The sequence below is a fragment of the Pteropus alecto genome, unplaced genomic scaffold, assembly GCF_000325575.1.
Source record: "Pteropus alecto unplaced genomic scaffold, ASM32557v1 scaffold114, whole genome shotgun sequence".
Taxonomy (NCBI): Eukaryota; Metazoa; Chordata; class Mammalia; order Chiroptera; family Pteropodidae; genus Pteropus; species Pteropus alecto.
The window spans coordinates 3,768,509-3,780,508 of record NW_006435793.1 but is presented as its reverse complement, the minus strand read 5'-3'; the positions used below and the strand labels follow the sequence as shown (position 1 = coordinate 3,780,508).

The window sequence follows — 12,000 nt, the reverse complement described above, 5'->3', positions numbered from 1 at the left end:
CAGTTTCCTCTGTTGTATGGCTGAATGGTATGAATGATATTTCCACGATGTGGAAGCACCACAGTGTTTTTAGTGATTAAAAAGAAAAATCATCAGCTAGACAGGAAATAAATAAATCAAGCACTTATTAAATTTCTCACAGCGGGGAGACTTTCTTGGACTAACACAGTAGTTAATTGCTCAGAAAATAGAATCAGACTGATCATGTTTTTACCTCCAAACTGGGACTTCTCCCCAAGCCTCAGTCTTCCCCTCTGCACGGTAGGTTGAAGAGAACCCTCCCCTTAGAGCTACAGAGAGGAGCCAACAAGTTCCCAAGTGTTACCCATAGGCCTCCCTTAATATAAGATTGTCACACTGAGAAGCATCAGAAAAAAATCACAAGGAAAAAGATGGAAACACTTGGCAAACAAATTTTTAAACTCCTCTGGAGTTTAAAATGCAATTAAAAGTTAGATAACAACCGGCCATGAAACAATGGTGGTAGATAAGGACAACAAAGAAAAAGACCTTTAAAAATTGGCTCCCTCCCCGTCCTCCAGCAAATCATTTAGGAAATCTTGAGAACTCAGTAGGGTAAGGGAAAAATTTGAAGAGACCATGCCCGAAGGAGGAAATAAAGTTAGGAGCAAACGCTCAATAGAATGCAAAGAAGTGAAAGGGAAACAGGTCCATTCCATATTTTGCTTGAGATTAACCAATATATGAATAGATTTTAGTGAAAGTTCCCAGTGTATCAAGGGAGGGTGGTGATGGTTCCTCCGAAGCACTGCAGGTGGGAGGTGTTAAAGAAACAATTATTTTGACACTCGTTAAAACAGTACGGAAAACTTTAAGTGGGACTATTGCATTAGGTGTCAGGACTGTTGCAGTAGGGGAGAGATGGGGCTCCACTCACAATGTAACAGGGACCGTGGGAATATATAGCCAGTGTGCAGAGTGAGGGGGGTCAGTGGATGGAAAATTCAATGGTAGTGGGGTTCATGGTAAACTTACTTAACTGGATTCTCGCTGCAGGCAGCCCAGGGGCATCAGCTACCAAGCATGGGGGATTATCTCTAAACTGACTTAGTAGGGTTCTTGCTAAAGCGGAACCCAACAGGCCAAAAACAATGCCCACGGATGAGGCCTAGTTGGAAAGTGGGCTCAGAGGAGCCTGTCTAAAGTTTGGTCAAGGAGAGTCTTCATTGGTTCCTCCTCTTGTTCAAGGAAAGAACAGAATGAAACATACACGTGAACAAATGGAAATACAATAAAATGTCATCATTTTTCCTTCTTGTTTTTCAGCATATTTTCAATTTTCTTTAATTATGATGAAGGAATTTTAAAATGAAAGATCAAGGAACGTATTACATGTATTTTAGATATTGGCCGACAACAGTGTGTTTACAACAGTCGCTGCCATCACTTTACAGAAATCGTGAAAAATTAAGTGTCCTGCAGCTACATGTAGTTCTAATACATCTGTTCTTTACTTCAGTCTTACTGTTGAGATGGTTGACCTAACTGGACAAGAATATCCACTAGATCTGTGTAAATTTGTTTAATAAAGCCCCAGTCTGTACACTGGCACCGAAAGGCCAGAGGTGCTGGAAGGAGAATGTTTGGTCCTACAGCAAGTCCTGCTCATTTGATTGATATTTATAAGAAATCGTTATTTCTTCTTTCAGCCAATAGTGAGGAGTGTATAAGTGCAGGCACTGCATGGGGGCTGGGGATTCCCTGGTGAAGGAAACAGACACACACAGGTCATGTTCTGATGGGCTTTATCATCTGCAGGGAGAAATGGAGGTTAATCAGCCAGTCACGCGGAGCAATCTCAAACAACCCTTCCCCCCTCCCCCTTTGTGGAATGCAGTAGGACTGAGGCCCACTCTGGGAGCATCAGAACAAGGCAGTCAGGAACTGACACTGAGCCAGTATCTGAGGACGAGCAGGAACAAGTGTGACCAAGAGGAAAATTAGTTGTATTCTCTGGAGAAGACTCAGTATATGCAAAGGTCCTGGGGTGGGAGTGAGTAATTACAAGGAGTGGTGGGGCCAAAAGAGAGCAGAGATCCTTGGAAGGGGCCAGACCTATCTCGTCATTTACAAGAGGCGTTAAACTTGACAATGGAAGTATTAGGTGGGCACATGCTTGGGCATCCCATGAACAGTCCTATTCCAATCCTGGCTGGGCTGCTGAGTCCTCGTAATGTTCTGTCCACAGTATTTGGTGTGATTGCACCAGGCCCTTCAGGGATCTGTCTCGTGTGTTGCAGGGATTTTAAAGGGATCATCCTGACCCTCCTCTGGGAGGACAACGACCATCTGCTGAATGTTGCAGAGGTGAGGACTGCTGCCCACAGGCCTCTGCCTGCCCTGTTGCAAGCCATAGGCCACATGTCCCCAGCTGCCTCTGCCTCCTGCAATCTACTGATAATGGCCTTGTGGGTAAAACTGAGGAAAGGGGATGCCAGCCCCCATGACCAGGGCTACGCAGCTAAACATCATTCATTCATTTATCCATTTATTCAGCCACCAAATATTTCTTCGACACTAACTGTATGTCAGATACTGACATACAGTTAGTATCTGACATACAGTTAGTGTCGAAGAAATATTTGTGTCAATGTGAACAAGCCCCATCTCTGTCCCTGAGGTCAGTGCCCAGCAAGAGTGGGGCCGACGTGGCGGCAACACAGAGAGACAGGAGGGGTGATAGGAGCAGGCACCTGGGGTTCCTCCAATCAGAGCTACCCAGTGCCCAGTTCCAGCACATGCAACACAGGGATGTCTGCCTCCCACTGGGCTGTGAAGGCCTTCAGTACAGGGCCTCTGGATCATCCATATTAGTGGCCCCCAGCCTAGTACCCAGCTTGGAGTTTCATAGAAAGCTTTCAGCCTGGTCACTGAAATGAGATTCCATTTTGGTCTTGAAGGATAAACAGAATTTTGCCATTCACTCACCTGTGCCGTGCAATAGCCCTGTGATGCCGGCTGTGGTGAGAAGGGCAGACAGGCAGGAAGAGCGCCACCAGCATAGGGGACGGCAGGAGAGAAGGCTAGGGGGTGTTGGGAGCATGAGCAAGAGTCCCACAGTGAGAGTCCTTGCTCACACACTGTCAACCCTCTCTTGCAGGAGTTTTATCGGAAAGAGAAGCGCTCAGTCACCAGGCCTGACTGCATGTACGATACCTTTGACCAGTGCGCAGAGAACATCGGCAAGAAGATCCTGGAGTACCAGAGCCAGACAAACGAGTACCACAACTCCTGCCTCATAGGTGGGTGCGGGCGGGCAGGCCAGCTGAGGGTGTGACACAGAGCTAGTGATTGATCTAGGCCTGGGCCTCCGGGCCTGCATGCTACCCTCCTGACCTGGAGGTCACCATGGAGGTAGAGGAGCCCTCCCCCCACCCCCCTGTAAAAAGCTGACATCTTAGAATTAAGTGAAAACCTTGATCAGATTTAACCAGGAGAAACAACGGTGCCCCTATCCCCGCCCCCACCAAAGCTTCTTTTTTCTTGAGAAATATGGTGATTTGTATCACTAAAAATGTTTTGTTCATTGCACAGATATTTTTGACAGCTTTTTTGAGATGTTCACATACATACAATTCACTCATCTAAAATGTACGATTCAGTGGATTTTAGTATATTCAGAGTTGTGTAACCATGGCCACTGTCAGTCTTAGAACCCCCTGCCTCTCCATCACTTCCCCAGCCCTAAGCAACGCTAATCTACTTTCTGTCTCCAGAAATTTTAAATCTCTCTAGTCTGGGCTTTCATAGGAATGGAATCATATAGTTATGTGGTCTTTTGTGTCCGGCTCCTTTCATTTTGCATAATTCTTTAAAGCTTCATCCATGTTGTAGTGTGTATCGGCACTTCATTCTTTTTTATGGCTGAATCATATTCCACTGTATGCATGTACCGCATTTTGTTTATCTGTTCATTCATTGATGGACACTTGGTTGTTTCTGCCTTTGGCCATTGTGAATAATGCTCCAGTGAACATGCATGTACCTGTTTTTGTGTGGACACGTTTTCATTTCACTTAGGTGTCTAACTAGGAATGGAATTGCAGGGTCATATGGTAACTCTGTTTAATCATTTGAAGAATCCTTCCACAGCACCTACTGTATGCCTGACCTGTGCTGGGCTATGATGAACTTGGTAGATACAGCCTCCTGGGGAATAGGGGCATGAAAACAGGCAGGTAGAATGCATCTTTCCATTTACATTTATTATAATGACATTAAAGGAGCTGTGAAAACATGCCCATTAGCCCCCCTTTTGTCTATTTCTCCATGTTCCTCTGTGTCTTTGTCCATAGCCATGTGTATTTTGTACAGTTATAAGTCCTAATTATTCCTGCATCTGAGGCAGGGAACCTCAGGACTGTTATGTTGGTTGAGGGGCAGCATGGGTAGAAGAAGGAGAGAATTGTGGGACAGACAGACCTGGGGTCAAGACCCAGCACTGCCATTTCCTAGCTATATGACCTTGACCAAGTTACTTCACCTCTGTGAGCCTCAGTTTCCTTGTCTGTAAAACCACCATGCAAGGCATTTTTGAGGACAAGCCCCTTGCATAGACCTGCTGTATACAAAGGAAACAGCCTGCCATAGTTCTCATTACTGTGGTTGGACAATGACTAGAATTGAAACCACAGACAGCATTTTGTTTCTTTAGCTCAGAATTTTCCTAGATGAACTCTGTGGGATCCCATCCTATACGATCCTCCTCAAAAGAAAGGTTCTGTGGACAAATCAGTTTGAGAAATGCTGCAGATTATGTCCCTCTCTGAAGATTGACAGTTCACACTAAATGGACACTTCCATTCCCTACAGTTTGGGAATCCAGTTACCTGACCGACTCTCCCACTGAAAACATGCAAAAATGCTGGATAGAATATTTTTGTGATGAACTCTTTTAAATGCATTGAGCTAGCTGTAAAGTAAGAAACACATAAGGCCCCCAAATTAAATAAAATAGGAACTCTAAGAGATAAAATTGAGCAGTAATGTTGGCTATTGCCCCAAGAGCTTTGCTGACGCCCAGGTGAATTTAAGCCCCTGTTTTGTGGCCTTTAGGGCATTGGGAAAAGGAGACAAAGCCCCAGACCTCCCAAAGTAGAAAGTCTGAAAGACCACAGCCACATAAAACTGGGACTCCACGTGCTGGAGTAAGTGAATGAAACAAAAACCACTCCTCCCACCCCCACAACTGGAAGGAAACTAAAACTAGCTTATTCAAAACCTTGGTACTGGGTAAAGAAGCAGCAGAAAAACTCCAATGAGAATCCATGACCATAAGCCAGCCCTTATGTGGTTTTTAAAACAGAGATAAGTCACACTGAGATAAACCTGAATTCAACTTTGTTTCTGTGGACCATCCACAAGACCTCTTGCTGATACCTCCGCTTAAAGTGACCTTGAGTTAGTTGTGCTCAGATACTTGTTTAATAGAGACACTACAAGTCCTCTCTAGAAAAACCTGCTTTCAATTCAGGGAGTCTCATGCCCAGAATAAGAGCCCACAGTAAAAATAGACCCCCACTCCCAACACACACACACGCGGGAAAAAGGAACCTTAGGCAAGAGGCAGCAGGATGAGGCCAGTAAAGACTTTGGATATTAAATGTATCGGACAGATTATAAAAGAGTGTATTTATTAGAGGACCAAGTAGATATGAAATAGAACCAAACAGAACTCCTATATTGGGAAAATAAATAGTTGAAATTTAAAAATTATGAAAGGCTTTACTATCAGATTATTCCCTGCTGAAGGTGAAATCAGTGAACTGAAAGATAGATCCAACAAAAATATCCAAAATACAACACAGAAAAACAATGATGGAAACTGAGGAGAGAGGTAAAGAGATATAGAGGAGAGGGGAGGCCTAGCATATAGCTAGAGGTCCAAAGGGAGAGGAAGGAGACTTGAGTCAGGCAATATTTGAAGAGATAAGGGATGAGACAGAACTGCTGAGAGACGCAATGCATTTTAAATGAGCCAAAAAATCCCGCAGCATATGGAAGTCATTTGAAATTGTTTAGTCCAGTATTTTCTATATTGGTTTGATCACAGGACCCCTGTTGATGAAATAGCTATTACCACATTGAAGACCAGTTTTTCTCTTTGGGAAATTGCTTTGGGCCCTGTTGTAGAGATCACCTCAGTAACTTGGCTCTGCTCAGTCCTGTCCCCTGATCCCCTACCCCCAATTTCTACAGAATTACGAGCCCAGATGAGGAGATTTGAGGAGCTGCTACCCCAGGTGTGTTGGCTGGTGATGGAGAATTTTAAGGAGCAGCACTGGAAAAAATTTTGTGCCTCCATCGAAGAGATCCGGAAACAGTTCTGGGATTATCAGAAGCAACTGGAGACAAGAAGGGTGAGGGCCCCAGGACTAGCCCTTCCTCTCTAGGACCAGGGGCCCTGGATGCAGGGCATAGGCAGAACTGAGCATCAGGGAAGGCGATGGGCCAGGCTTGGGATTGTTAGGTGGGGGCTGAGGGACGCCAATGGAAAAATGAGAGTGGGAACAACAGCTTCTTCATAGAAGGCATTCAGTAAACTCTTTGTTGGATGTAATGGGTGGGTAGGCTGGGTTCCGTGTGGCCAAGGTCACTGAGATAAACAATGATCGTCCACCTGGTCCTTGCAGCCATGGGATGTGGATGCCGTTGATTTCATTGGACTAAAGCCCTGATTATGCTGGACAGATGCTCGACTCACCCTCTCCCTACCCTCAGAGTTGGCTCCAACCATGTCCTTATTTTGCCTTCTCTGCCACTCTTCTGCCCACACATGGCCCTTCACACGCCCAGGTCAGAGTACATATCAGTCTGGCCATGGCTATAATTGGCAGAGGACTTAGGCCAGTGACTTTTTGGTCTTGACATCAGGACAGTGGGGTCAAAATCCCTGCTGATTTCTGGATCTTTTGATTGAAGGATAAAAATGCCCAGAGTCTCCAACCAAATCTCGGACACCCTGCCCATTTCCAAGAAATGGAGTCTCTATGTCAAGTAGAAGAGAAAAGACAGGAAGATTTGGACACCGTAATTACGGCAACCAGGGAGAAGCTGGAGGTCAGTGGTACCATTGACTCCCAAGTCCAGGTGCTGAGGGATTATCTCCAGAGAGATTAACCTAACCGATAGCCCACCAACACTGAGCATGGCTTTTTGCTGGCACCCTGGCCAAAGCAGGACATGAAAGTGGGCAGATTTTAGAGGTGGAGATGGTCATTATTGGCTGTTTTAACTTGTATTTTTTAAATTTCTAAATTAATTATAAAATCACTAATGAGAACTGTTTTTCAAGATCTAGGTCTAGTTTTATATCTTCTTTGGTGAATAGTCCCTTGGCCATTTCTGAATCATTTCCTATCTTCGATGCCAGTTAACTTGGACACAGTTGACACATGGTTTTGGTCTTCTCTCGCCTGCTGGCTCTCCATATGCTCCCTCAGCCTGCTTTTGGAGGCAAGTTCCTCTCCCTGGACACTGGGCTTTCTTCCAGGAATTTACCAGGAATTTCTTGCAGGAATTTACCAAGAAGTACGGCCGGTTTTTCATTACCAGCTTGGCCACCTTCACCGAGAAGTTCCTGCTGCAGTTAGATGAAGTGGTCACCATCGATGACGTCCAGGTTGCAAGTAAGTGGCACCACCAGCCTTGTACCCTGGCCCCAGGGGTTTAGTGAGGCATAGGCTGATGGGCCTAGGGGTCTGCTTTCCCCCAATTCCACCAGAATAAAAACAGATTCTCCACTGAGAGGACTGATGAGTTTTTGTTTGTTTTCATTAAAAGTAACTTTTTAAATTAAAAAAAAAAATCCCAAATGGGTCAAAGATTATATGTGAAAAACGAAACTCTAACAGTAAATATTTTCATAATCTTGGGGTAGGGACAGCTTTTTAAATATGAGATGATATTTTCATAATCTTGGGGTAGGGACAGCTTTTTAAATATGAGATGAGAGCCAGAAACCATGAAGGAAATGGCTAGCACTTCTCTGTGGTCAAAACAAAACAAAACAAAACAAAACAAAACAAAACAAAACAAAAGGAAAAAATGTGAAAAGATGGAAAGCTCAACCACAAACTGGAAAAATATTCTTAATAACCTGAAGGGCAGAGGAAGGCCGAATATACCTGTTGTACAAAGAACTCTAACAGGTCAAATTTGTAAAAAGAGACAATGGACAAACACGAGAAGCAATTCTTGTGGCAGTAAATGTAAAAGATGCTTGACTTTACAAGTGATGCAAAATGCGAAAACAAATGTTATTAAGATATCAGTTTTCACCAACAGTTTTTACCACTAAGCTTTTAAGCTTAGTGGTAACCAGCCCTGCTGAGAATGTGAGGAAGCCCAAGTGCCAGAGACCCTTGGAGAAGTGTAACATCGACACCACCCTCTTGGAGAACGCTCTGTCAGTCCCTGTCAAAAGTCTGAACGTGTACACCTTTGACCCAGCAGTCATTACCCTAGGAATTCCCCTAACAGAAATACTTGCACAATTTCTCAAAGATTTTTCACGCATATTCATAACAGCACTAAAATTGCAAAGAATTGGAAACAACAGTAATAACCAGGTAGAGGGGACTGGATGGATACTTTGTGGTCGAGATGTACAAGTGAGTACTGTGCAGCTGTTAATGTGGGTGCAGGAGGTCTGTAAGGGCCAGTGTGGAAAGGCAGCAGGAAGAAATGCTGTTATGTGAAAACACAAGTCGACAGTCAATACTTATCTATGATACCATTAAAAAAAACACGTATGATATAAATATGCGTACTCACATATGTGTGTGAGAGAGACAGAGTCTGAGAGACAGGAACCAGCCTGTTGACAGTGGTCACCTCTGGTGGCTGGGACTGTGAGAGATTTCTGAAATCTTTCATTTTACCAGGTTAAGTGATGCTTAAAGTTTTTATAATGTGCATATTACTTTTATAAACTATACAAAGACTCAAATCATTTATTAAATGTTGCCCATTTACCATTAAACTATTAAGTAAAACATATTATTTTGTTAAATTGGTATTACAAAGACAATGTAAATATTATAGTAAAATAAGAACTCCAACATATCTGGTGCATTCGGCTTTTCTGTGAGAGGGGGCTCTGCCTCCCACGGGAGACTCCCAAGTGGGGAGGAGGGAGGTGAGCCCTCATTTCTGTAAACATAAGGTTCGAGGTAGACCCCTTGAGCTCAGGCCGTGGGTGAGGCCATGGTCAGTAACCTATCTCTTGCCTGCCAGGGATGGAGCCCCCTAAACAGAAAACATCAATCCTCATACGGAGGAAACTTGCCAGACTTTCCCTGGAGGAAGAGAGTGAGAAGCCCTTGATTGAACGGGGGAGCAGGTGAGAGCCAAGAACAGGAGGAATACAATGGATGGCTGTATTTGCTGAGGATAGTACAGTGGGATAACTGACCTGGTACCCTGGGAAAGGCATCATGGTCTAAGCCTCAGTTTCCTCATCTGTGAAATGGGCATGGCAGCCTACCTCACATGGCATTATGAAGAGAAAGTTAAATGAGATTGTACATGGACTGCCCCTGGCACATACTGAGAGCTTAGCCCCTATTAGTTTATGTGATAAGGACCCACAAAGAAAGGAAGGCCTGTCCCAGTGTGAAGCACATTCTGGGTCACTGGTGGCACTGTGAACCACTGCAGCTGTCTGTCATATGTGATGGGAGCTCTCAAGGTGCCTGTCCTTGTATTCTAAGAATGTGACCCTGGAAGAAGTAAGATGGTGATGTGCCCAGCTAAGTTCTTAGCGGTGGCTTTTACAGCACAGCAGGGAAAAGGGACTAAGAACTGGTGACTGCCACCTGGCGGCCAACTGATGAGGAGACTAAGGCCCAGAAAAGGGAAGCAATTAGAGGTGTGACATTCCCCTTCCTCAGGGAGAACTCAAGACTGTCTATTCGCACGATTTAAACAATATGAAAATACAAAAAATAACTTGAAGCAGCTTAACATTAAATGCTCAGAAGGGTTTTTCTTTTCATTAAGATATTTAAAGAAATGCTAACCCTTCCCGCCAGGGTTAGTGTGAATGATGGAGTCAAGTCTGGGGCTTTTACGTGCATGTTTGTTTGTAGGAAATGGCCCGGAATCAAACCCACCGAAGCCACCATCCAAAACAAGATCCTCCTCAGGAAAACATCATCAATCACCACCACCAAAACAACCCTGGGCCACCTGGCAGCCGTGGAGGCCCGAGATGCTGTCTACCTGGTGAGCGGAGAGACAGGCTCGGCTGGGCGTGTCTGAGGGAGTGCAGGGCAGCTCAGTTTGGCTGGCTGGGGAAGGAGGGATCTTCCCATCACAGGTGCTCTGACATTTGGCCCATGGAGCAGATAATACATGTCAGGGTGCCCCAGAGTACAGTGTCAACACTCAGGGCAGTTGATGTTCTCAGGCACATGGACGTGAGCCACTAGTCATGTCCAGGCCCAGTGACAGCATGGGTCTGATGGCATGAACCCCAGGGCTATGGGGGCCCAGCCAAGAAACACCCCACCCAGACTAGGGAGGGGGGTGAAAGAAGGCTTTCAGGAGGAATAGTTGAATCAGAGCAAGGGGACAGAGTTACTCAGAGGCACGGAGGCCCTGGGAGCAATGAATGGAACAGCTGACAGTTACTGAGCACCTACTGCAGCTTCTGTTCTCAACATGAGGCATCTCACTGAATCCTCTTAATAATCTCACGAAGAAGGCAGAATTGTCCTGTTACTGACAAAGACATTGAGGCTTAAAGAAACATGCTCCCTTCTATGCCCCTACAGAGTGGCAGAGCTAGGATTAGAACCCAAGTGCCTGTTAGAGACCCGTGGGGCCTACCTGAAGAAGAGGCTATACCCAGATGCCACCTGTGGGACCTCTAAGCCCTGAAGATGTGTAGACCTTTGGTCCTGGTACATGGGAGAGAAACCTTGTCTTGCCCAAAGACAGGCTGACCCTGGTATAGGGAGAACCTATAGCGTGCCCAGGGCTGGCCTGGGCCAGCATGTCAAGTCCCAGGCAAAGGGGGCAGTTCTGCCTGCTGAGTTCAGTAAGGGCTCAAGGCCTGGAGTGCTCAGCCTCCCGAGGAAGCCAGGATGCCTGAGTTCCAGGGACGCCTCAGTGCAGGACAAAGGTTAGGAAGGAGCGCAGAGTCCAGAGCCCGGTAGACTGGGGTCTTAGTCCCTGCTCAGCCCCTTTCTAGCTGGGTGACCTCAGGCAAGGCTCTGAGCCTCAGTTTCCCCATGTATAAAACAAGAAAACAACAGAACCTGCCTGATCAGCTGTTGGGCGAATTACATGAGAAATGACTTGTGGAAATCTTGCCAGTGCCTGGGGTGGGTTAAAGCTGCCTGCTGGCAGGTTACACCGCTCCTGTAGGGCACATAGTCCAGAAGCCCCTCCTCATGTGGCCTCCTTGTTCCCAGAAATATTTAGCATTATTTGAAGAGGAGCTGAAGAAGATCCACGATGACAACACGTTGCTGGTAAAGGAGGCTCAGTGCTGGAGGGACAGCTGGAAGACCTCCGTGCACACCATCCAGGGCCTGTACTTATGACGTCCTCGACTTACCCCAAATAAAGGCTCATTTTGTATGGACTCCTTCCTTATATATCTGTCTGTCTGTCCATCCACCCAGCCGTCCGTCTATCCAGCCAGCCAGCCTACCAACCATCCATCCATCCATCCATCCATTCACCTACCCATCCACCCACCCATCCATCCACTCGCCCACCCGTCCATCTCTGTTCTATGCCAAACACTGTAGCTTCATCACGCAGTGACTGGGACACAATGTGGCCCTGCCCGTGTGAACATCCATTCCAGTGAGGAAGACTGGGGTGAAAGAAGGAGTTTTACATCGTTAACAGGGATGGCGGGTGAAAGCAATGGCTCGCTTAAAACTGAGACCAGTATTTTAAAGGAAATAACTTCCAAAAGTCATGCTTGGTACTTTACCTTAGAAAATGAAATAATTAAAACTT

The 12,000-nt window shown here is 45.7% G+C and overlaps 1 protein-coding gene across 1 annotated transcript in view; it reads left to right on the top strand.

Moving 5' to 3' along the window:
• The window catches only part of CCDC180 (coiled-coil domain containing 180), a 76,483-nt gene extending 64,776 nt beyond the window's left edge, over positions 1 to 11,707 (top strand). Inside the window, 8 exon segments of the mRNA XM_025046542.1 lie at positions 2,262 to 2,328; positions 3,122 to 3,263; positions 6,220 to 6,380; positions 6,943 to 7,080; positions 7,538 to 7,649; positions 9,259 to 9,364; positions 10,113 to 10,248; positions 11,442 to 11,707. Of these exon segments, the coding sequence (XP_024902310.1) occupies positions 2,262 to 2,328; positions 3,122 to 3,263; positions 6,220 to 6,380; positions 6,943 to 7,080; positions 7,538 to 7,649; positions 9,259 to 9,364; positions 10,113 to 10,248; positions 11,442 to 11,573 (994 nt within the window). The 3' untranslated portion in view covers positions 11,574 to 11,707.
• Positions 11,708 to 12,000: the final 293 nt, after the last annotated feature.